General features: G+C 39.0%; 1 protein-coding gene across 1 annotated transcript in view; it reads left to right on the top strand.

Annotated features, from left to right (window-relative positions):
* The window catches only part of LOC114480795 (rho guanine nucleotide exchange factor 11-like), a 31,178-nt gene extending 5,601 nt beyond the window's left edge, over positions 1 to 25,577 (top strand). Inside the window, exons 8-36 of the mRNA XM_028475219.1 lie at positions 684 to 741; positions 841 to 1,025; positions 1,175 to 1,246; positions 1,826 to 1,933; positions 2,847 to 2,895; positions 2,976 to 3,013; positions 3,130 to 3,222; positions 4,239 to 4,307; positions 4,383 to 4,487; positions 5,795 to 5,893; positions 5,981 to 6,023; positions 7,048 to 7,144; positions 9,038 to 9,160; positions 10,799 to 10,822; positions 10,905 to 11,031; positions 12,026 to 12,119; positions 13,375 to 13,507; positions 15,899 to 16,105; positions 16,180 to 16,227; positions 18,590 to 18,738; positions 18,816 to 18,956; positions 19,413 to 19,489; positions 20,488 to 20,613; positions 20,719 to 20,836; positions 20,971 to 21,119; positions 21,842 to 21,917; positions 22,004 to 22,180; positions 23,053 to 23,134; positions 25,493 to 25,577. Of these exons, the coding sequence (XP_028331020.1) occupies positions 684 to 741; positions 841 to 1,025; positions 1,175 to 1,246; positions 1,826 to 1,933; positions 2,847 to 2,895; positions 2,976 to 3,013; positions 3,130 to 3,222; positions 4,239 to 4,307; positions 4,383 to 4,487; positions 5,795 to 5,893; positions 5,981 to 6,023; positions 7,048 to 7,144; positions 9,038 to 9,160; positions 10,799 to 10,822; positions 10,905 to 11,031; positions 12,026 to 12,119; positions 13,375 to 13,507; positions 15,899 to 16,105; positions 16,180 to 16,227; positions 18,590 to 18,738; positions 18,816 to 18,956; positions 19,413 to 19,489; positions 20,488 to 20,613; positions 20,719 to 20,836; positions 20,971 to 21,119; positions 21,842 to 21,917; positions 22,004 to 22,180; positions 23,053 to 23,134; positions 25,493 to 25,577 (2,952 nt within the window). The remainder of the gene's footprint in view (positions 1 to 683; positions 742 to 840; positions 1,026 to 1,174; positions 1,247 to 1,825; positions 1,934 to 2,846; positions 2,896 to 2,975; positions 3,014 to 3,129; positions 3,223 to 4,238; positions 4,308 to 4,382; positions 4,488 to 5,794; positions 5,894 to 5,980; positions 6,024 to 7,047; positions 7,145 to 9,037; positions 9,161 to 10,798; positions 10,823 to 10,904; positions 11,032 to 12,025; positions 12,120 to 13,374; positions 13,508 to 15,898; positions 16,106 to 16,179; positions 16,228 to 18,589; positions 18,739 to 18,815; positions 18,957 to 19,412; positions 19,490 to 20,487; positions 20,614 to 20,718; positions 20,837 to 20,970; positions 21,120 to 21,841; positions 21,918 to 22,003; positions 22,181 to 23,052; positions 23,135 to 25,492) is intronic.
* The last annotated feature ends 92 nt before the right edge of the window (positions 25,578 to 25,669 follow it).

The following is a 25,669-nucleotide window of genomic DNA, read 5'->3' as shown; positions in this document are numbered from 1 at the left end:
AGGCTGAATCCAAGGCCAGAGGGAACCAGTCCAGAACCATCACCAGGACGCCGCAATCCGCCCCACCAGTACCCCAGAGCGCTGGCCGAGCACCCCAGGGCACCCACAGGCATGCAAGTTCACCAACCACCAAAACCGCCAGGCTGCCAGCACCTGAGGGCACCCCACCGGCACTGGAAACCCCCAAGCGTGAGCGTCTGTACAAGGCCCCCCAGAGAGGGCCCACCCCGCAAACCGGCCGCCATCCAGCTGGGCTGCACACCCCCAAAGATGGCAGCCCAGACCCCGCAGCCCCCCAGACTGCACGAGTACCAGGGCAATGCCCCCCACTGGAGCGTGACTGATCGACAACCGCCATTGTGAGAAGGAGACGCATCAACAGCACACACCTGATGTTATGCAATAACCAGCGAAGACCACCTCAAAACCACCAGGAGACGAGGCCGGCACTCAGCCTCATAAGAAGAGGAGAGGTACCACCACGCATCGCAAGACCGCTATATGGCACGGAAAGACCCCGCAAAGCGAGTCCCCTGCCACACCCCTTAAAGGCCCACCACCACGCCTGACCGCACCATCTAGATGTATTTGTGCTCTGCATGGTGGCCCACTCATCCACAGAGGGGCAGGGCCCCCACCCGACAGTTGTTTGTATTTTTTGCTCATGTCCTTCATGTTTTCAGGTGAATGGCTCCTTGGTGTCTTCCATGTCCCACCAGGAGGTGGTCAAGCTGATCAAATGTGAGCATTAAACATTTGTTTAATGCTTTCTTTAAGCGCCAAAGTGGCCATATTGCTCCAAGGGGCGTTGCTGATTAAACCTGCTTGTGTCTGCTTTAGCTGGGACGTATGTCGCTCTGACGCTACAAGGACCTCCTCCGTCTGCAGCCACCTTACCCTTAGAGCCCCTCCCCACCGACCTCACACCTAATCAAAGGGAGGCTCCTCCCCCCCCACCACCACCCCCGCCCTCTGGGCTGAGTAGTACCCCTTCCCAACGAATCACGGGACCCCGACCTCTCCAGGTGAGCCCAACGGATTGATCCAACATGGATCAGGTGGTGGTGAGACTGTGTGGCTGGTCCTCCTGTGAACTGAGAATTGTGAATTGTGAACTGTGTGTGCGTGTGCGTGTGCGTGTGTGTGTGTGCGTGTGCGTGTGCGTGTGTGTCAGGACCCGGAGGTACAAAAACATGCCACGCAGATACTCAGGAAGATGTTGGAGCAGGAAGAGGCTGAACTGCAGGTGTGAACATGTTATAAAGCCTCAATGTGCATCAATGTGTGATGTAATGGAATCATCCAAGTTTCTGTTCAACTAAATGTTTAAATGTTTACACACTGCTTTAACCACCCTATTATCCGCAAATATTACAAACACATTTTACCCTTGGGGTCAATCTGACCCCAAAGATATTTCCCTCCAGAAAAAATATTGTGGGAATGTAAGGTCACATACAGAAAGACAAGTTTTACAAAGCTAAAACAGCTCGAGGTCAAATTGACCCCAGAGGAACACCAATGTATGCAATATGTGTTCAGCACATTGAAAAAAAACATCATAATTATAATTTTATGCTTGATAAATTGTACTCATCAAATTCCAACAGGTCATGAAATATGAATTAAAAAATATAAATCAACATTAAATGGGGTCAATTTGACCCCAAGGATAATAGGTGGGTTAAAAGTTAAAGAAATTTGTAATCACGGCAGAATATATGATGAACAAATAATGAGGGGTTTAAAACAAAATGTCGGATTTTCTTCATGCTCTTTTGTTTCCGTGACGACATCTCCTTTAAATCCCATCCCATTGGTTCAGGGCTTGCTGGACGAGCAGCTGAAGAATCCCTCCCCGTCTCTGGAGGAATGCATTGAGAGAGCCAAGAGGAGAGCGCACCAAGTCCGTGTCAAGATCCAACAGGACCAGGTGAACAAAACTATGAAACCTACAAAATGCTCTTAACCTCTTAAGCCCGAGCCGCTTTTCTCCGAAAATCCCTGACCCATTACCAAATAACGTTTTTTTTAAGTTTCTACATGACCTACATGGCTAATTTTTGTTCCGATTGAAGTAGGACCCTTAGTGGTTACAGATGATGTGACATTTTGGAAATATATGATACTGGGTGACAATAAATCCTGTTTTAAATACAGAAATCTGTAGTCTGCCCAAAAAAAAAAAAAAACTACAGATTTACATGAAATATAAAGCCAATTCTCAATAGGGAAGGCTAAAAATGCAGAAATAATTTAACTAATGTATGGACATCAACTGCAGCCACTTTGGTGTTTTGGTACGTAACATACCCGACGTGTATATCAGTGGATTCAGCTCGGCCTGTAGTTCCAACTAGGCTATTGTTATTGAGCTCTGTGTTGATTTTATGACTCACAGCTGTGGAAAAATGCAGAGTTTGCGAAAGTCGTAAACTTTTCCCTCTTTGAACATCATGGCCTGGTGTATGTGTTGTTGACTTTTGTTTGGACTTTGTGTTGGTTACAGTTTTAGCTGAGTTTCTTAGGAATACGGAGAGGTCTGGAACATGTGATTTCATTCATTCTTTACAACATTAAGGCCCGTGAAGCTGGAGTTGCCCCCGCCGGCGGGTCCATTAGGGCTAAAGAGGTTAAGTGATCACGGCTCGGGCTGCAATGAATACCTCTATATTTATTTATTTATTAGATTTTTTTTCTTCTTTTCTTTCATCATGCTTTCATTTGTCATCTTAGGTTGACTTCTACTTTGCATCATTTCTATATATGAAATATATGTACCTTTTTTTTGTAAAAGGAAACAAATTGGTTTGTATGTCTTTAATGCTGTCTTTCTGCTCTCTCAGGATGGGACGAGGGCCGAGTCCATCTCCAGCTACGTCATGGCCGGAGAAGGTTTGTTTTACATTCTAACCACTGACGGATGAAGCGGCTGTTTGTCAGAAATGGTTTGAACTCTATCTCTCTTCTCAAAGGACGGCTGTCGATGGACTCCAGTGAAGGAGACGGAGAGGTAAGATTCATTGACAAGAGTGTGCACGTGTGTGTGCACCTGTGTGTTTATGCATGTGACAGAGCCGCTCACCTCGTCCCCTTGGTCCTACTCCTCCTCCTCCTCCTCCTCCCCAGGCATTTGAGAGTCTCCACTCATCCCCCTCATTTTCCTTCCGGAACCCCTTCCACCGACGGCAGAACTCCGACACACACACACTGTCTGACTCGGTGAGCCGACACACACACGCCTTCGTCTCTGTGTGTATAAAGAGAACCTCCGTCTTTTCCTGGAATAGATTTGTAGAAAAACTCTGATAAACCTCATATTTTTCCCTCAATTTTTTCTTTTTATCTTTTCACAGCTAATTTATATCTGGTGAAACAAAAGTGACTAAATCGAAGATTATATTAAGACATTTTTATGGCTACATTTTGCATCTATTTCCAGCTCCTGCAGCATCTTCAGAATCAGGATTATTGTTTTTTTATATATTGAAATGTCACACAGACACATATTTATGATAATGCAGTTCACGACAAATGCAACTTTAAAAAAAACAAAAAAAACAACTTATATTACAATTAACTTATTTTATCTATTATTTTACATTTTTTAATTTAATGAATTTATTGAGCTTCTAATTATTGTATCTTAGCTTTTGTTTTACTAATCTGTTTTTTCTCCGCTATTCTTTACCTTTTTTTAATGTATTTATTTAATTATTTATAATGATTACTAAGTTTTTTTTAATTAAAACAACTAACTTATTTTAGCTATGATTTGCATTTTTTAAGATTTAACGTAATTTATAGAGCTTTTAATTATTCTATCTTAGCTTTTGTTTTTCTAATAATTTTTTTTTCTCTGCTATTCTTTAGCTTTTTTGATTTTATTTATTTTAATTATTATCATATAACTGGGTTATTCTTTTGCTTTAAAAAAAATACAAAAATAATTTGTTTATTCTCCTAATAATGATCATGTCTTAGCTATTGTTTTTCTATTTTCTACTCTTTTGAAATTTTAAATTATTTTATCTCAGCTATTTTTCCATGTATATTTCTATGTATTTAATTTTTTTTAATTTACATGAGTGCTTCTTTTTTTCTTTTTTGAAACCGATTTTTAAAAAATATAAATTGTTTTGTTTTTAACTGTAAATAAACTATTACAGATAAAAACTGCTGCACAACGTGAAAATAAAATGTTAGTCTTCTTCTTCTTCTCTAATTCATTTTCCCAGGGGACCAGAGCTCAGATCATCGGCCCCGAGGAGGAAGATGAAGACGAGGATGGTTATGCTTTTAATGAGGTGAGCTTTAGTCTCTCTGCCTCTGCAGCGTCCCATTGGTTCCCCTCATTAAAACCATCATGTCCCACCCCACAGATGGAAGGACCCTTTCAGGACATCGACTTGTTGAAGACGCGGCCCGCCCACATGACCGTGTTCATGAGATACGTCTTCACTCAGCTCCTGGACCCCAATCCTCTGGTCAGTGTTAATACTGGTTCTGGTAGAGGGAGTCGCCTTCCATCCCAAGGCTGTTCACACCAGTGTTTTTTTGATTGTTTATGTTTAGCTTGATTGTGATTATCCTATTATCTTATTATTATCCCAAAAGTCAAGGAAACATCAATGCATTCAGCAGATGCCTTTGAAGATGACTGGCAGTTGACAGTTGAAACATGTCAGGAGATCAAAGTAAATTTCCTGAAAAACAATTGTCTGAATAAAATGAAACCACAACATATTATTCAAAAAGTACTTGCTGGAATTATTACGCAGAAGTCAAAGAAACATCAAAGCGATCAGCAGACACCTCTGAAAAAGACTGGAAGTTGACAGTCGAAACATGTCACGAGATCAAAGTCAATGTCCCGAAAAACAGTTGTCTGAATAAATGAAAACCAAACACATTATTCAAAAAGAAGACAAAAAGAACTTGCTGGAATTATTAGGTGGAAGTCAAAGAAACATCAAAGTGATCAGCAGACGCATCTGAGGAAAACTGACAGCTGACAGTCGGCACATGTCAGGAGATCAAAGTAAATTTCATGAAAAACAATTGTAGCGTAACCAAGCTGAGGCTAGTTCCATTTAATAAATCTTAAATTAGTTTAGCTAACATTATCTTTGGCTAGTTTTAGTTTCGGTGTTTTTAGCTAAACAACGCTGAGGCTAGTTTAGTTTAATTAATCATACATTTCTACGTGTTTATCCAATGTTATCTTAGGCTAGTTTTAATTTTAGTTTGTTTTAGCTTGACACTGCTGAGGCTAGTTTAGTTTCATTATTCTTGAATTTGTTCATGTTTATCTAACGTTAGCTTAGGCTAGTTTTAATTTTAGTTTGTTTTAGCTTGACACTGCTGAGGCTAGTTTAGTTTAATTAATCTTGAATTTGTTCATGTTTATCTAACGTTAGCTTAGGATAGTTTTTATTTGAGTGTGTTTTAGCTTAACACTGCTGAGGCTAGTTTAGTTTAATTAATCATGGATTTGTACGCGTTTATCCAACATTAGCTTAGGCTAGTTTTTATTTGAGTGTGTTTTAGCTTAACAACGCTGAGGTTAGTTTAGTTTAATTAATCATGAATTTGTTCAAGTTTAGCTACCGTTAGCTTAGGCTAGTTTCAATTTGCTCTGATTAAGCGTCAGCCGCTCTTATCTGTAGGTAGATGGGTTAGTTTTTAATTCAGTTCACTAAAGGTTAGATTAGTTGCCTTTAAAAATTAGATGAGATATTTTAGTTTTAACTAACGCTAACTGTCGCTAACTGTTTTCTCACGTTTACTGCAGCTCTTCTACCTGTCGGTGGAGGCCTACCTCGGCTCCAGCCCCAAAGACGCCCGAGCCCTCGCCCCTCAGGTTTGCTCCCACTTCCTGGATCCAGACGCAGTGAGTGCATGCTTTTCTTTTCTGCTCTTCATCTCCACCGATGTCCTCACCAGTTTACATGAAAGCGTGCTGCTCTTTCCTTTGCAGCCTCTGAAAATCAAAGTACGAGAGGAGTACATCACAGATATCGGTAGGAACACACAAGGTGAACGACTGCTTTATGAGGCTGTAATGTCTGCTCGTTTGAAGAACACTGTTTAAATCAGCAGTAAAATATACTAAAAACAATTATTTATCATATGATGTTTCTCATCGCTGGGTTACCTTGTTAGGTGTCTTTATCCATGAAAATATTGGTATTCATATTTTTAGTGTGGGAGCGTTAGAGCCCGACATGTAACAAGACTCAAATTATTATTATTTTTGAAATGTAATAACATGCAAATTGTGAATTGTTAATGCACACCCCTAATTTATTGACTTTTTTTTTTTTACTAAAGACTAGTAAAATAAGTGTTTGTTTAAAGGTTAAAACACATTTACTTTCTCATTTACTGTAAGTAAATAAAGGTTTTGTAGCACTTTTTCGTGGATTTGTTATATCTTTCTATTAGAGCAAGGACCGTCTGTCTGTGCGTGGAGCAAATTTCTCCCCGACGCAGGGTCTGTTCAACCTGAAAATGTTTTACAAGCTTGCACACACGCCTAGTGTGTACACACACACACACACACACAATAAGAGGAGAGGTTTTAACAGCACCTTAACACCAAAACCTACAATAAACAGCACTAACTGTAACACACACACACACGCACACACACAAAGCACCCCTGCATTAAGGAATGTTAAATGCTAAATATAGTTTCATTCGTACAAATTTATGTCTTTTATCAGATTCTACCTAAACCGCCGCATTGGTGCGAACTTTATTTATTAATTTATCATGTTAATGTCCCATAGAATTAAACCAGGGAAATTGCACACGCTATTTATCTTTGCACCTGCACATATATCCCTTTATAACAGTAGAGTATGTACACCTCTTTGTACATCCAACCTTCAAACACATTCTCATTTGACCATAATTGACAACTCTACTTAAGCTCCTCCCACTGTATGAATACATACTTCCAACGGGCACTGTACTAGTATGTAAAATGATCCATATCACAGCTTAACTTATGAAGAGTCTTAACGTGTGGCGTCCCTTCAGAGAGCCGACTTCACGCCCAGGAGGACATCCGAGGGCCGCTGTCTGAGCTGCAGCAGCAGGTGCTGCCGGACATCCAGGACCAGATTCAGGACTACAGGTAGAAAACGCAGCACTCACTCACTCACTCACTCACTCACTCACTCACTCACTCACTCTCTCTCTCTTCCTCTCTATGTTTTGCTCATGTTGACTCTGCATGGCGTTACAAATGTGCCACAATCAGAACACTGGACAAGGAGGCGTCAGCTGCCGCTATCGCCTCCTTCACCTGCTCCGTTTCTTCAGGTGTCCGGGCGACATCCGCGACTTTACCTTCCTTTTGTTCCGCGAGCAGCGATCGTATTCCTGTCACTTAGTTATTGGGAAAATGAATAATTTTTGAACATTTATGAATCGTTATTGAATGGTCACGTGTCACATCATGATTAGTCTAATAATCGATGTATTGGCACACTTCAATTGTACAGTAGAGCTGGAATCTCATCACGATACTATACATACTATACAAACTCAATGAGTATATACTGTATACTACATATACTATATACAGGTGCTGGTCATATAATTAGAATATCATGAAAAAGTTGAAAACTGTGAAACTTGTTGTATTATATTGATTCATTACACACAAACTGATATATTTTAAATGTTTATTTCTTTAAATTTTGATGATTATAACTGACAACTAATGAAAATCCCAAATTCAGTATCTCAGAAAATTTGAATATTACTTAAGACCGATACAAAAAAAAAAGATTTCTAGAAATGTTGACCAACAGAAAGGTATGAACATGATAATTATGAGCATGTACAGCACTCAATACTGAGTTGAGGCTCATTTTGCCTGAATTACTGCAACAATGCGGCGTGGCATGGAGTGGATCAGTCAGTCAGATTTTCTATGGGGTTAAGGTCAATCAAGAACAGGGATACAATGGTCCTTAAACCAGGTACTGGAAGCTTTGGCACTGTGTGCAGGTGCTAAGTCCTGTTGGAAAATGAAATCTGCATCTCCATAAAGTTGGTCAGCAGCAGGAAGCATGAAGTGCTCTAAAACTTCCTGGGAGACGGCTGCGTTGACCTTGGACCTAAGGAAACACAGTGGACCAACATCAGCACATGACATGGCACCCCAAACCATCACTGACTGTGGAAACTTTACACTCCACCTCAAGCAACATGGATTCTGTGTCTCTCCTCTCTTCCTCCAGATTCTGGAACCTTGATCTCCAAATGATCTCCAAAGGACATGTAAAATGTACTTTCATCAGAGAACATGGCCCACTCAGCAGCAGTCCAGTCCTTTTTGTCTTTAGCCCAGGATAGACGCTTCTGACGCTGTCTCTTGTTCAAGAGTGGCTTAACACAAGTAATGCAACAGCTGAAACCCATGTCTTGCACACGTCTGTGTGTGGTGGTTCTTGAAGCACAGTCCACTCTTTGTGAATCCCCCCCTCATTTTTGAATGGGTTTTGTTTCACAATCCTCTCCAGGACGTGGTTATCACTATTGCTTGTACACTTTTTTCTACCACATCTTTTTCTTCCCTTCACCTCTATATTAATGTGCTTGGACACAGAGCTCTGTGAACAGTCAGCCTCTTTAGCCATGACCTTTTGTGTCTTGCCCTCCTTGTGCAAGGTGTCAATGGTCGTCTTTTGGACAACTGTCAGGTCAGCAGTTTTCTCCATGATTGTGTAGACCTACAGAACTAGACTGGAGTATTTTTTGCATACTAAATCTTTTCATACTATCTAATGTGAACTAGTATGAATTGTGACTTAATAATGATTATTATTATTTAGATTTTATTTCCCTTATTTTCCTCAACCAAAGACAAAATTTGGTTCTGAAAAGCAATGCACATCACAAGTCAGTCGCTCTGACAATTTTTGAAGATGCTCAACATGATTTTAAAAAAAAAAGAAAAGAATTCTGGGGAGAAATATAGATTTTTAATATCAGTGTGTGTGCGTGTGCGTGTGTGTAGGAACAAGCAGATGATGGGCCTGGGTTCTCTGTTTGGAGAAGGAGACCTGCAACATCTGGATGGAGACCCAGTGAAGGAGAGACAAGTGGTGGACAGACAGGTCACAGCCCTCTGGGAGATACTGTGAGTCCCCCCCCCCCCCCCCCCTCAGAAAAGAACTCTTAACTCAGAACATTATGTATTTTAATTTTTTACATGTACTTCTTTTCATTAAAGTCTGACGAATGTGGACGATATTGAGAGAAAATAGTTTTCACAAATGAAGAGAACAGATTGTTATAAATACTTAAAATAAAAAAAAATGAAGATATTGAATTGTCTTATTTTGAAAAGAATACGCCTTCAAGCCAAAAACCCAAAGAGAAGCAAACACAAAAGTGAAATAATGAAATTAAAAAGGATCAGAAAAATACATTTAATAAGTTTCTTTTTAAAAACTACAATCAATAATCAATTTTAAAAAAAAAAAGCATACATTAAAATTCTGCAAAAATATAAATATATATAAAATTATAATGAAGGAAGTCTTTTTTTTCAATAAATAAAATTAAAAAGAATTATTTTAATCAAACAAATGGTCCCAAAACATCTATTTGTTTTTAAATGCATGTGTCCTTTAGAACAGGGGTTCTCAGTACACTGGGAGGGGGTCGCCACATGCCTTCAATAAACTAAGAATATTTTTTGAAGAATTTAAGCCTGTTTTTGTTTATTTTTATTCTTTTTCTGCAACTACACCAAACTTGCCATATTTTAACCTATTTACATCACTTTTTCGTGCCATATTTATGCTCCTTTTAATGCATTTTTGCTACATTTCTGCCATTTCTGACACTCTTTCCACCACTTTTCCACCTAATGTCACATATGTTGACCCATTATTGTCACTTATAATCTATTTTCATCATATTTCATGCTCATTTTTGCCAATTTAACCATATTCACGTTTTGCCAGTCCCATTATTTACCATTATCATTACCATTATTTTCTGTCAATTTTTGTCCAGTTTCCCATTTCACCTTCTTTTCCACCATTTTTGGTCACTTTTAACCCAATTTCTGAATAAAACAAAGATTTACATCTTTAAGATGACTATATACTACAGCACAAATAATAATAATAATACACTTCCTGTTTAACAGTGGATATTATTGAGATAAATAAATAAATGTGGTTATCACAGATTCATAGAACAATAGACCATCATTTTACTGACTTTATGGATGAACCCCATAAATCTCTCCCCTTTATTCCCATTTATAGATGGCCCTGAAAAGGTTGAGAACCACTGCTTTAAAACACACTGAAGACGATCATTTATGAATGAATGACTAAATATTTTCTTATACATTGAGTGGATTTATGATGAATGCATCTTAACTACTGTAAGTTTACCTCATTACGCATCTTTAAAGTGAAAATTAACCCTCGCTCTGCCTGCGTTGCTTAGCAACAGCATCGGTTGTTCCCGCTGCAATAAAAGTCTTTAATTACGAAGAGACAGAATAAATGCAATAAAAGGCAATAAATTGTGAAGCGAAGGTTAACAGCTGAGCTGCAAAGCCCAGACACCACATGACTCTCTCACACACACACACACACACACACACACACACACACACGCACACACACACACACACACACACACACACAGGCCTCTTCTTGTGACATGACGAGGACGACACGTTCCGTTTGTCAGTGACTTTATGGAGTTAAACTGGAAATGTGACACGTTTGTATCTTTTCTTTGATTCCTGTAGATCCAAACATGAAGAGGACAGAAGGTGAGGAAACACGCGTCGTTTCTACCTGTTCTCCATCTTTCCTTCTCAGCCTCTAACTCTTCCTCCTCCTCCTCTTCCTCAGCTCTCCTCTGGCCTCGGCCGTGCTTCTCTACCTGCGGCATTCTGGGATCAAGCTCAGAGACTCCAAGGTGTTCCCTGGTCTGAGCACGGAGAAGGAGAAGTGGCTCGCGTTCCTCAAGACAAAGAAGGTAACGACGATGACTCAGCATACAGCATGTGCTTTGTTTTAACTGAAGGTGTTACGATCTGGCTCGTGAACGTAACCTTTGTTTATTGGTAGAATAAAATAAAAAAAAACGCCTCCTACACGTTGATTGCATTTAAAGCAGGGTTTTTCAACCTTTGGGTCGTGACCCCATGTGGGGTCACCTGAAATGTTTTAATTTCAAAAAAATGATTGGAATTACATTTTTTAATGAGTTTTTTTTTTTTATTGAAGTTCTTTTATATATATATATATATATATATATATATATATATATATATATATATATATATATATATATATATATATATATATATATATAAAACATTTTAGATAAAAAAATTTAAAATATTTTTATTTTAATATTTTTATTTATTTAAAATTTTTTCTAATGTAAAACATTTACATTTTAAAATATAATTTAAATCATTTAAAAAAAATATTTTATTATTACTAGACAATTCACGAGACATTATTTTATTTGAGTTTTTTTAATCTGTCCCTATTCTAATTTATTTTTTTTAAATCAAAATATTTTAAAGTTTAACATTTTTTAAATTTGTATTTATCTATTTTGCACAATTTAAATTTATTTTTTTTAAATTTGCATTATCACAGAAATAGATATACAGTGCAGGAAGAGGCAGAAAGCTCAAAAGATGGACCTTAAAAATTAATATTTTTTTTCAAATGAAAACACCCCACACAATCTCAAACTGTATTCTATACTTTCCCGTTCTCAAATATAAATCTAGTTCAAATAAAAGTGTCAAATTTGTGATTTCAAAATGGGGTCACGACAAGAAAAAGGTTGAGAACGACTGATAAAGGAATAAAATTGATCGGAAAAGTACTTTTAAGGTGTTTTTTTTCCCCCTTGTTTTTATTGAGCACATAAAACACCCAAGATGATGTTGATGCTGATTGAGCGCTGTGTACGTGTGCGTGTGTTTGTGTGCTTGTGTGTGTGCATGCAGCTGGGCGGTGTTAGGAAAGAGAAGGATGGAGAGGACAAGAAGAGGAACCCCATCCTGAAGTACATTGGGAAGCCCAGGAACACGTCCCAGTCCAGTCAGTCTCTATGTCTCACACACACATTCTTCTTTGTTTAAAGGGTTCTTTCACATCTATAGTCCTGTGGTCTCAGTTCAGGCTGTTAATCAGCAACATTATTGAATTTTTATTTGGTCTGCTCCTCTTTCACACTACTTTTTGCCAAGTGCACCAAACTTTCTAAATGTTGTCATCAAGTGGGCAAAACAGTCAGTTTCCTATTGAACAGAATACTTTCTTTTCCTTCTTAGTAATTAGACGAAAACAACACTTTGGTCACAAAAAATTATTTTCCAAAGGAAATCCTAAAACAAACCCCCCAGAAATGTAATTATTAATAATTTAGTATAATTACATAATCTAGAGGCATTAGCTTAGCATTAACCCAGCATTAGCGTAGAAATAGCATTAACCTAGCATTAGCCATAACCTAGCATTAGCCATAACCTAGCATTAGTCTAGCTATCACACAAACTTCCAATTCAAAATAACCCATAATCTAGAGGCATTAGCTTAGCATTAACCCAGCATTAGCGTAGAAATAGCATTAACCTAGCATTAGCCATAACCTAGCATTAGCCATAACCTAGCATTAGTCTAGCTTTCACACAAACTTCCAATTCAAAATAACCCATAATCTAGAGGCATTAGCTTAGCATTAACCCAGCATTAGCGTAGAAATAGCATTAACCTAGCATTAGCCATAACCTAGCATTAGCCATAACCTAGCATTAGTCTAGCTTTCACACAAACTTCAAATTCAAAATAACCCATAAACATTAGCTTAGCTTAGCAATAGCAATAACCTACCATTAGCATTAGCGTAGCAATTATTATTTATTATTATTTTTATTTTACATTTTCAGGCATGTGACATTTAATACATTTCGTGCAATCACATGCATATCCAATATTCCTACACACACACATCCAAAAATATATACATCATAACATGAGCCTAACAATAGCAATAACCTAGCATTAGCATTATCTAAGAACGGAAGGATGTACCAACGTTTCGATTCAAATTCCAATTTTAAAAAAATGAAAATAAAAAACTCAAATCAAAGATATGGATGTAATGATGCACTCCTTTCAATTTAAATACATAGATTATATTTTGTAGGAAAAAAATCAGATTATGGTTGTCAAAATACAAATTATTATTCTTTTATTGAAATTACTTATTGAAACTAATGTGTTTTCTTCTTATAACCTTCTTCCAAACACTTTAACTCATAAAGTGTGTGTGTGTGTGTGTGTGTGTGTGCAGTTCTTCCAGGCAGCGTGAGGAACATCATTCAGCAGTTTGAGAATCACACAGACGTGCCCGTAGAGGAAGGAGGAGACGGAGGTGAGCCTCAGAGGCTCTCGTCCAGTAGCCTGGGAGACGACAGCATGGACAGGTAGCTGCTAACATTCATGTGTTGGGAATAATATCCACTCTTATCCAGGAAGTGTATTATTATTTGTGCCATAGTAAATAGTCAGCCTAAAGATTTAAATCATTGTTTTAATCAGAAATAAAATGTGTTAAAAGTAGGGCTGCACGATTATGGCCAAAATGATAATCGCGATTATTTGGATACAAACTTTAATCACGATTATTCATTATCATTATTGTTAGGAAAAACATCAGTATTTTTATTTAACTATCTTTTAACAAACACTGTATGAAGCGTTCAGAGTGCAAAAGAAAAGTTTTTTGGAAACAATTACAGCATAAAGAGATAAGTTAAGAACATTAGGCTTAAACCTACAGGTTTTGAGCAACAAACAGCAGCCTGTCCACATTTAGAGTGTCCGCTCGATTAATGAATTAATAGTAACTAATTAGATACTTTTGTCGATCAACTCATGGGGGCGTGTCGACACGTGCAACACGAGTGCCCTCACCACCTAAAAAAGCCCTAAAACTCTCCAGTTTTCTCAAATACCGTTTACTTCCACGTTAAGTTAACAGTATCAAGCAGAGTGTGTGCGCCGACACTCACAGGGAAACAAGTGTGTCTACATGTGTGTCTGAACCCTGTCCGAACCCGTCTGGTTCTGTTGGGCTCGGATCTGGTACGATATCCACCCTCTGAGATAATCAGAGGAAAAAGGAGGAGGGAGAGAGATAGACTGTTTTATTTCCACCTGGCTTCATTCATCCCGGCTGATAGCTGAAGTAGAGAGGGGCGGGGCTTATGGTTAACAGACCAGGCTGAGCCCAGAGAATGTCAGCATGTTGCTTTTTCTGAATAAAAACCAGTAATAAAGCAGCGCTACAGGTTCTTAGCTCGACATGAGTCGCTCTCATCAGTCTAGTGACAGAGTGACCCGAAGCGTTGCTCCTCGTTATTAAGGTATCTTAACGAAGCCTTAACCATTTGTTCTCCCCTCGGTGGTTGGCTGATTACTGGGGTTGAGTGGTTTGATATGCAGCAGAGCCGCATTTTAAATGTAAGAATCGCACGTGAGTGACCAAAAAACTGTAAAAAGAGTGGTGAAATGGGATTTTAATAAACCACAGAAATTGGTTAAAGGTGCAGTCCGCAATGCTCAGATCCCTCTCTCCCCCTCCCTCCTCGCTGCTCTGTTGCCCTGCCTCCAGACTTTCCAAAGTCCCTCCCTCAGAGGAGCTAACAAGCTAACGTTAGTCCGACAGCAACATCACAGTAATATAACATGCTCTGTTAAAAGCATATTACTGCAGCGCTTCTCTCTCTCAAGGTGCAGACACCTCAGCAACAGCAGTAACACAGTGTCACTTACAGCAGCCCACACGGAGGCTGCTGTGCGCGCACACAAACAACACATGCACCACAGAGTTCTAGTGTAACAATTACAAATCAAACATAATGTAAATCAAGCAGCAGTATTTACCTTTCAAGCAGAAAAGTCACCAATCCCATCTTCTACTCCTCCAGACCATACACGGAAAAAAAAAAAAAAAAATGGCACTCTAGCTTCAGGAAAGGGGCGGGGCCTGTAAGCAACAGCTGTCAGACAGTCCATCAAACATAATCCTGGCTCTGATTGGTTCTTTTTGCTCGGTCGCGGTGCATTCTGGCAATCTGCCAAAGGCAGTAGGAGCAGAAGGGGGACTCAATGAGTCTGTTTTTTTCACACAAACTACTAGTTTGATGTAAAGCTGTCCTTACATAGTGACAGCTTCAGCAAATATGACAAAAAGTTACTTTTATAAGAGTTACGGACTGCACCTTTAAAAATTGCAAATTAGAGTGGACAAAAATGGACAGAAAAAGTGTTCAAAGTGTCAATAAAAGATGGCAGAAATGGGCGGGTGGTAATGTCATTTAAAAAGTAGGAAAAAAATAGTTTAAACTGGCAAATAATGGACATGAAAAATAGTGAATGTGGTTAAATTGGCAAAAATAAGCATGAAATATGGTGAAAAGAGGTTAAAAGTGACAATAACAGGTTAACATTTGGTGGAAAAAGTGGTGTAAAGAGTTTATATAAGTGCTGAAAATATCTGGAAAGTGGAAAAGTCATTGGAATTTGATGGAGAAGTGGCAGAGATGGGAGTAATGTTGCAAAAATGCATTAAAAGGAGCAAAAATATGTTTAGAAAAAGTGTTGAAAATTGGTTAAAATATGGCAAATTTGGTGTAGTTGCAGAAAAAGTGTAAAAATAAGGAAAAATGGGCTTAAATTGTAGTTTTTGTGTTAGTGAACGTGTCTTTTTTGCAGAGATAATATACCTCACAGCTGTGTCACATTTTCAATTTCTACGTTGTTTTCCAAGATGCTTTTTAAAAAAAAACACTAACAAAGCTTCGTGTCTGCAGCCCCACAGTGTCGGTGCGTTTGGCCCGCAGTGAGTCCCTGAAGGCTCAGGGTGAAGGTCGGCGGCGAGGCGTGGCCTCCGTAGTCGAGTCCGTCCCTCGCTCACGCAGCGACGTGGACATGGAGGACTGCGGTGAGGAGAGGGAGGCGTCGGGGTTGAGGCCGCTGCAGCTCAGCGCCTCGTCGTCTGCGTCCAGCAGCTCAGCACGGTACGCTGAGTCATTGTTAACGTGAGCGCGTCACTTCTCCTGTCACTGATGAACGATGGTTTCCTCTCACTCAGGTCTTTAGAAAACCAAACGCCTCCGTACACGCCGCGCTCCAGACGCAGGTGAGTCGCTGTCGTCCCGACTTTACTTTTTAGTTAAATGCTGAGAAAAGTGACTGACTGACTCCAAGCACATCATGTGATAACACGACACAAACAGTCTGAACACAATGTTTAATAAAATGCTTAGAAATTGTTTTTACAGAATTAAACTTATTACATTTTTATTTTGAAGAAGCCACTTCCACATTTTGTAAGAAAACTATCACAACTTAATGCTTTTAGGTTTTAATTTGAAAATAAAGATATAAAAGATGCAGGCGTTATTACATCATGTGGTATTGACTATGATCTTCTTTGGTAGATTTGACAAATACTTGGTTGTTTCACATGAAAACATACTATGGAAAGCTGTATTAGCATTTAATCACTAGGCCTTACTAGTTGCAATTTTAGTTTTCACGAGTCGTGGGAATTAGGAAATGTTAATTTTCAATAATTGGAAAACTTGTTACAAATATATTTTCACATGTAGTAATTACATTTTAGCTATTTAAAGGTTATTTACACATATCAATAATTCCCTTTCCAAATGTAAGAATAACAATTATAGGTATCTACACTTTGATTTCCACATGTTAAAAAAGCAATAACTAGTGAAAATGTATTTTCCCATCTCAGATATTAACAATTGCATTCTGGATAACGAATGTTGGTGTTAATCTGATACGTGGGAGGGATCAGATATCAGTACATGCCATAGCAAGGCGTTTTAACATTTATTCAGATATATTTTTTAACTAGTGTAAAGTCTTTTTTTTGATATCTTTAATTCAATTCTGACTAGTTATAAAAGGTTGTATATATTGTAGATGTCTAAAATGAAGTTACTTGTAAGAATTACATTTTCACTAGTTACAATTATATTGGAGATATCAGAAATTACAATAATTAAATTTTGACTAATCAGAATTGAGTTTTAGATATCTACAATTCCATTCATGATATTAGTAATTTAAAAACAATTGTAGATATCAACAATTAACATTGTGACTAGTGAGATTTGAATAGTTATAGATATAGATATAAAAAACTACAATTGCATCTCTTCAGAATTATATTATTGATATGTGGCCTTGGAATCACATGACAAAACTATAATTATAGATATCTATGATTTGAATGAAAGTCAATAGAACATTTTGAGTAGTTGTAATGAAGTTTCAGATATCTACAATTGTTGATATCTACAATTAATAGTCTAACTAGTTAGAATCTAATTATTGATCAACAATTGAAAGTGTATGTGGATGTAACGATTCACTCAACTCCCGATACAATTCGATTCACGATACTGGGTTCACGATACGATTCTCTCACGATTTATTTTACAAAATGGGACTGTAGACAAATGATGCCTGAAAAATATTCCTTTATTTTTTTTAGGGAAAAAAATACGGTACTATTTTCCTTTTATATTTAATTGTCAAAAGAATCCCATGATAAACTAATCAAAACAATGCAATTTAACTAAAAATAAATCCTGAATGAAATAAATAAAGGAATAATACAAATGAAGAAGCCTATTCATTTAAATTCTGGTTCTATTGTAAACAATGCAAAATTGCATAATAGTTCTTTTTCTTTTTAAAAGTGCAACTTTTGATGCACTTTTTGTGCCTTAACAATTGGACTTTAAAAAAACAGTCATTGCACTGTATTTACGGCAGGTATTTGTTTGGACCAGCAGAGGGCGCTGGTAACCCAGTGGTCGATTGGCATGCAGATATTCTAGTAGTGAAGAAGAGATGCTATGCTAGCGACAGAGCTAATAGAAAAATGTGACTTTTACAGATATTCACGTAATATTAAAGATATTCTTTCGGTGCTAAAGGGGTAAGGAATCATTTATGAACATGTTTAAGAGTAGAAGGCGGCCAGAAAGAAAGTAGTAGCAGATTCCGTCCGCCGCCTACGCTTCTGGACAAGAGAAGGATACATAGATAGCGCCTTCTGCTGTTTAAAAAAAGTACTACGATTCGATATGAACCGTGATACCTATGAATCGATTTTGAACTGCCTTACGATTAATCGTTACATCCCTAGCAACTATTTAAGATTACATTGTGGATATGTTGACATGGAATCAGATCTCAAAATTTAGTTATAGATTAGAAATTAAATTATTAAACGTTAAAATGGTTTACCATATACAGATATCTTTTCTGGTGTACAGACGGCTAACAAGTAATTAGTTGAATGGGACACTAAGGGTCACGTGTTGTCTGCCATTAAAGAAAAGTTATTATTCTTGATACTTTGGTTAATAAAAGAAGACTATGGCGCTCCATGGCAAATTAAAAGTTAACATTATGATCTGGAATGGATAATCAACCATAGAAACCCTGTTTGCGTTGGTGCATAGGAGTGTGGACTCACCGCTGGCTCTGCTGCCGGACTCGGCGGTCCTGGAGGACGAGGTGTCGGAGGCTCAGAACTGGCAGGACACGGTTTCCCCTCAGCTCCTGCTCTCGCTCAGCCCGAGGGAGGTGGAGAGGCAGGCGGTGATTTACGGTGAGCCCTGGCGTCCACCGCGTCATTCAGAATCCAGGAAGACGAGGCGCTGATGTGTCCCCTCCTCTTTCCCTCAGAGCTGTTCACCACCGAGGCGTCGCACCTACGGACGCTGAGAGTTCTGGACCAGGTGTTTCTTCAGAAGATGAAGTCCGTCCTCAACGCTGACGAACTGGCCTGTATTTTCCCCAACCTGCACCAAATCTACGACCTCCATGGTCAGTGTCACTGTTATTACTGTCTGTTTTAATTCAATCAAAAATAAGCAAAACACACACAAAAATAACAATTATCACCAGTTTTTTGCATCGTAAATAATTTTTCTTTTATTAATTAATTACATTTTTTTGTTTGTCATTTTCACGATTCTGTGTTTTTTAATAAATATGCAACTTATAATTGATTTTTAAGAAAATAATAAAACTAACGGTGCATTAACAACACAATTTTAAATGGACGGTTTGTAAGTTCGATCATACAGTATATAATTAATAAAAGCTGAATGTGTACGTTTGTGTGTGTGTGTTTGCACAATAAACAGTGTGTGTGTTCAGGGCTGTGTGTTGCTTAGTGAAGAATTATAAGTGAAGCAAATGGTAAAGAAAAGGCCACAGGTTGATCTCAGCTTCACTCACTCAATATTTACACTGGGCTCATTTCTCATCTGTCTGCAGCCGCTCTTTGTGAAGCCATGAAGAAGAAACGAGAAACGCCCGTCGTTCAGGACATCGGAGACGTGATGGTGGCAACGGTGAGAGGATTACATCATACTGGTGGTAGTGTGTGTGAGACAATCTGTGCTGTAAAGAATAGGGACAGACGCTTGGAAATGAACAGACTGACTGACAGACAGGCATAGCCAGACAAACTAACGCTTGTAGATGGACGGAAGCTTTCAGACGGACGGATGGACGCAGACTGACAGACAAACGTAGATGGGCAGATGCTTGCCGACTGACAGATAGAAGCTTTCAGATGGTTGGACGCAGACTGATGGTCGGACGCTTGTAGATGGACGGACACTTGTAGATGGACAGATGCTTGCAGACTAATGAACGGATGCCGACTGACGGACGGCAGCTTTCAAACGGACAAACGCTTGAAGATAGACGGATGGATGCAGACTGATGGTCGGACACTTACTGATGGACGGATGCTTGTGGATGGACGGACGCTTGCAGACTAACGGACAGATGCTTTTGGATGGATGGACGCAAACTAATGGATGGACGCAGACTGATGGACGGACGCTTGCATACTGATGGACGTACGCTTGCAGACTGATGGACGGACGCTTGCAGACTGATGGACGGACGCTTGCAGACTGATGGACGGACGCTTGCAGACTGATGGACGGACGATTGCAGACTGATGGACGGACGCTCGCAGACTGATGGACGGACGCTTGCGGACTAACAGACAGATGCTTACGGACGGACGAACGTAGACTAATGGGCGGAAGCTTGCAGACTAACGGACAGATGCTTACGGATGGCGATGTACTGACGGATGCTGACTGATGGACGGACGCTTGCAGACAAACGGACAGATGCTTACGGACGGACGGACACAGACTGATGGACGAACGCAGGTGGATGCTTGCAGACTGATGGACAGATGCTTTCAGTGTGACGTACAGACAAATGGACATGAGGATGCTAACAGACTGATAAAACCGACTCTTGCGGACTGACTCACTCACACGCTTCATAAATCCATGGGGTAAATTTAAATGTGTTGTGCTTTTAGTTTGAAGGGGCATCTGGGGAGGAGTTTCAGGAACATGCGTCTCAGCTGTGCGTCCAACAGTCTCAGGCCCGGGAACTCATCAAGAACAAACGACGGAAGGACCCTCGTTTTGCCAACATCATCCAGGTACGCGCACACACACACACACAGACACAGACACACACACACATTGATATGCTGTTGTTGAACCTCCACAATGTGTTTAACGTTCCTTGTGCTCCGCCCCTTCAGGAGTGCGAGGCCAGTCCTCTGTGTCGGAGGCTGCAGCTCAAAGACCTGCTGGTGCTGGAGATGCAGAGACTCACCAAGTATCCACTGCTGCTGGACAACATCATCAAACACACTGAGGGTGAGGAAGGACAGGAGGAGAATACGTAGCGATCACAATCAGATAAATAAGGATTTCAAATACAAGCAAATGAATAATTTCCTCAAACATTCACAACAAAAACAAAAGCCTCTGTTCTCTGGTGTGTTTTCCAGCTGGTTCCTCGGACCTGGCCGCGCTTCAGCGTGCGCAGGCGTGTTGCCGTGGGATACTGCAGGCCGTCAACGAGGACGTGAGAGCGACGGAGCACCGGCAGAGACTGGGACAGTACCAGCGCCGACTGGATGCTGCGCCACAGTTTAAGGTGATCAAACTGTGGTTAAAGAAAAAGAGCAAATTTGCAGAAAATTTGTTTCCTATTTACTTTTAATTTATGACAAAACCACAGTTTTCTATCTATTCTATAAGAACTCCAGGTATACAGTATATCACTTTAAACACATTCAGCCAATTTAAATATAGTTACTTCCAAATAATCAAACGCTTCCTTTTTTTTTTTTTTTCATTTTGCGTGTTTTGGTGTCATATGTATTTTACTGTTGTTTGTGTATTATTGATATCATTCTCATTGTGTTTTTGTTGTCGTTCTGTATATCTGTTATTTTGTGTATATTTTCTGTAAATTTTGTTTGTATTTTCCTGTTATTTTTTGTGTATTTTTCTGTTATTTCCTGTGGATTTTTCTGTAAATTTTGTGTGGATTTGTAAAGTTGTTTGTGTTTTTGATATCATTTTCTCATTGTGTTTTTGTTGGTATTCTGTATATTTTTCTGTTATTTTTGTGTATATTTTTCAGTTATTTTTGTGTGTATTTTCCTATTATTTTGTGTGTATTTTTCAGTCATTTTACTGTATCTAAGATATTTCCCTCTATCTCTCTTGCTCACTCTGGCTCACGCAAAAATAACAGAAAAATATTTTAAACGATAACAGAAAAATGCACACACAATCATTTCTCTCTCTGCTAAGCTTCCATTACCTGATGATGATGATGATGATGATGATAATTGTTGTATTGTGTCCCAGAGTTTGGACCTGACCACTAAGAGGATGATCCACGAGGGTTCTCTCACCTGGAAAATCAGCAAAGACAAACAGATAGGTGAGTGTGTGTGTGCCCCCCACTCCCCCTCCCTCCCTCCCTCCCTTTGCTCGCTCCCTATCAGCTGCTGTGGCTCCTCCCCCCAGAGATCCAGGCTCTGCTGCTGTCCGACTGCCTGCTGCTGCTGCAGAGAGGCCCTGACGACCGGCTGCTGCTGCGCTTCCCTTCCCGCTGGCTCGGAGGAGGAGGAGGAGGAGACAGTAAGACGTCCCTGAGCCCTCTGGTGAAGCTGGACTCACTGCTGGTGCGCTCTGTCGCTACAGGTACCGACACAGAGGCATCTAAACAATCCGCTTATTCTGCATCTGCATGTTCCACATTTATTACATCCTTCAAATTCTAAAGGTTTCTTTGACTTGTTATGACATTGTTATTTTCCTCCTTCACTTTAATTAGGAGACTCGTTTAGGCCTTCTCTTCCTAATTCAGACTCAATTTAATTTTTTGGGACTTAATGAGCTAAAAGTAGGACAGAGTGCACTTGAGTTTGAGAACATTTTAATATTTGTTCAATTTTGAACTATTTCAGTAAATATATTCGTCTTTAAATGTTAACGCTACAACTTTTTGTTCTAATACGTTTAAAATACACCGTGTGCTTTAAAGAATATTTGAATAGTAATTTATATTTTTAATCCTAATCAAACTTAAATTATTTTAGTTAATTTTGACATTGATTTAAATTGTATATGTATTTATTTTAAATATTGCATTTCTGCTAATTTTTCCTAAACTAATACTTAATATAAAAAAATTTATTTTAGGCTTTATATATAATTTATTTAAAAATCTTTTTAATAAAAAGAATATTTTTAATTAAGAAAGTCTTTTGATTTTTTTTAAACAATCTTTTAAATTTTTTTTTTTAATTTTTTAAAAAAAACTAAAAATCTTTTTACATTTAAATTTTTTTTTTTTAATTTTCATAAATTTGTTAATTCAATTATTTGATGGTAAAACAAACAGTTATGTCTAACAAATGTATTTTTGAAGTGTACTTTAATAATTTAAATTTTTCTTCTTTTCTTCATTCAAATCTCAATATTTGAATGCAATTTCTCAATCTATTTTAAGAGCGCTTTCTTTCTAAATCCAGCGTGTGTCATTGTTCTATTATTGCTCAAATTTCACACAGACAACAAGGCGTTGTACATTATCAGCACCACAGAGAGGCAGATCTACGAGCTGGTGGCAGGAACGTCTTCAGAGAAAAACAAGTAGGTCAAAAAAACCAGAGCCCAAATGTTTAAAGGTCCAGTATGATGCTATTTTTCACACATATTCATTTGTTCTAAGAACCCCAACAACAACATAATATTTAATGTTTAGTTTCCAAAACTCACCTGTTTTCCAGAGTTTTAGCCTCTGAAAAGTCACTTTCTGAGCAGTTCTAGAAACAGGCTGTTTTAAGGCCTACTTATGCATATTATGAGAAGGCGTGTCTTTAGACGCTGACTCCACACAACAGCTGATCACTAGCGATTTTTCTATAGCTATCCACACACTCTTGTTACTGTTTTCAGCCAAATAAACTGCACATTACAGTAAAACACATGGATATTTAAGCAGCTTTTGTGATTGTGAGTCAGACCAAACCTGTTTCAGGATGTGTGTGCGCGCAGTGCGGCATCAGCAGCGGAGTCACTCAGCTGAGTCAGTTGTTTCAAACACTCACGGGAGCTGCTACATTGCTTTCTTCTCATCCTCTCAACTACTGATTACAAGAATAATCCATTCAAGGTGATAGTCCACTGTTTAGTCCAAACGCTGCGTCACATTGGGTCACAAACATGTCAGATCATCTCAAAGACGATATGAGGCGGTATAACGGATACTAAAAATGGAACTGCTCCAGGTTTTATTCTGTTGCTGCTCACTGCTCCTCAGAGAGGGGTTAACCGCAGAAAACAGGTGCTGGTCATAAAATTAGAATATCATGAAAAAGTTGATTTATTTCAGTAATTCCATTCAAAAAGTGAAACCTTTGTATTGTATTGTATTGTATTATATTATAGTGTATTATATATATTATATTATATCAGTGTATTACAGACTGATATATTTTAAATGTCACATTCCTTGTGTCAAGCCACTCTTGAACAAGAGACAGCGTCAGAAGCGTCTCTCCTGGGCTAAAGACAGAAAGGACTGGACTGCTGCTGAGTGGTCCATGTTCTCTGATGAAAGTACATTTATCATGTCCTTTGGAAATCAGATCCCAGAGTCTGGAGGAAGAGAGGAGAGGCACAGAATCCACGTTGCTTGAGGTTGAGTTTTGTAAAGTTTGGTTTAGGGTGCCATGTCATGTGCTGGTCCACTGTGTTGCCGTAGGTCCAAGGTCAACGCAGTCTACCAGGAAGTTTTAAGATAAAGATTAAGATTAAATCGGGGCTTTCGCCTTTAATTGGCCATGTAATGTTATTACATTAATGGAATTTGTCCTCTGCATTTAACCCATCCCCGAGGAGCAGTGGGCAGCCATTTTGCGGTGCCTGGGGAGCAGTCCGGGGTTAAGGGACTTGCTCAACATCCCACAGTGACGGCCCAGGTGAGGCTTGAACCGGCAACCCTCTGATTACAAGCCCAGCGTCCTTAACCCTTAGGCCACCACTTCATGCTTCCTGCTGCTGACCAACTTTATGGAGATGCAGATTTCTTAGCACCTGTACACAGTGCCAAAGCTACTGGTTTTAGGACCATGGTATCCTTGTTCTTGATTGGTCAGCAAACTGGCCTGACCTTAACCTCATAGAAAATCTATGAGGTATTGTGAAGAGGAAGATGTGAGACTCCAGACCCAACGATGCAGAAGAGCTGAAGGCCACGATCAGAGCAACCTGGGCTCTCATAACACCTGAGCAGTGTCACAGACTGATCCACTCCATGCCACGCTGCATTGTTGCAGTAATTCAGGCAAAATGAGCCTTAACTAAGTATTGAGTGCTGTACATGCTCATAATTATCATGTTTATACTTTTCTGTTGGTCAACATTTCTAGAAATCTTTTTTTATATCGGTCTTAAGTAATATTTAAATTTGCTGAGATACTAAATTTGGGATTTCCGTTAGTTGTCAGGTATAATCATCAAAATTAAAAGAAATAAACATTTGAAATATATCAGCCTGTGTGTAATGAATCAATATAATATACAAGTTTCACTTTTTGAATGAATTTACTGTAATAAATCAACTTTTTCATGATATTCTAATTATATGACCAGCACCTGTATATATTCTATATTAAACCGCAGTGTTTGTTTAGGCTGTGAGGAAGTTTGAGAGGGAGGAGCTAACATTCTTATATAGGGTAGGAGGAGCCAGGATTGTCAGGAGGCGTCAAGTAGTGAGTAAAATTCAACTGGCCCGTTTGGAGCTGAATTTTTACAAAATGTGGGATAACGAGGGAGGAAACATAACTTTTTCTACTTTGTCCGTCTGAATGAGGCTAAAGGATGTAAATCACCGTTATAAAGTGATTTTTTTTCATAATACCGCCACTTTAAAACAGTAATGGATCACGCCTCTGTTCTGTGTCAGCTCTGAGTTTCACCTCTTTGTGGTTTTTTGTTTCCCAGTTGGAAAGATTTACTGGAGAAAACCATCTCGTCAGCTGGAGGCTCGTCTCCGCTCATCACTCACGGATCTTTACACATACAGTGAGTGACTCTTCTCCTCCTCCTCCTTCTCCTCCTCCTCCTCCTCCTCCTCCTCCTCCTCCTTCTCCTTTGTCTCAGCGATGCATCACTCGCTTT

This window comes from Gouania willdenowi, chromosome 18 (assembly GCF_900634775.1).
Source record: "Gouania willdenowi chromosome 18, fGouWil2.1, whole genome shotgun sequence".
NCBI classification, from domain to species: domain Eukaryota; kingdom Metazoa; phylum Chordata; class Actinopteri; order Blenniiformes; family Gobiesocidae; genus Gouania; species Gouania willdenowi.
Note: the sequence above shows the minus strand (reverse complement) of the source record. Positions and strands in the feature narration are given on the sequence as shown.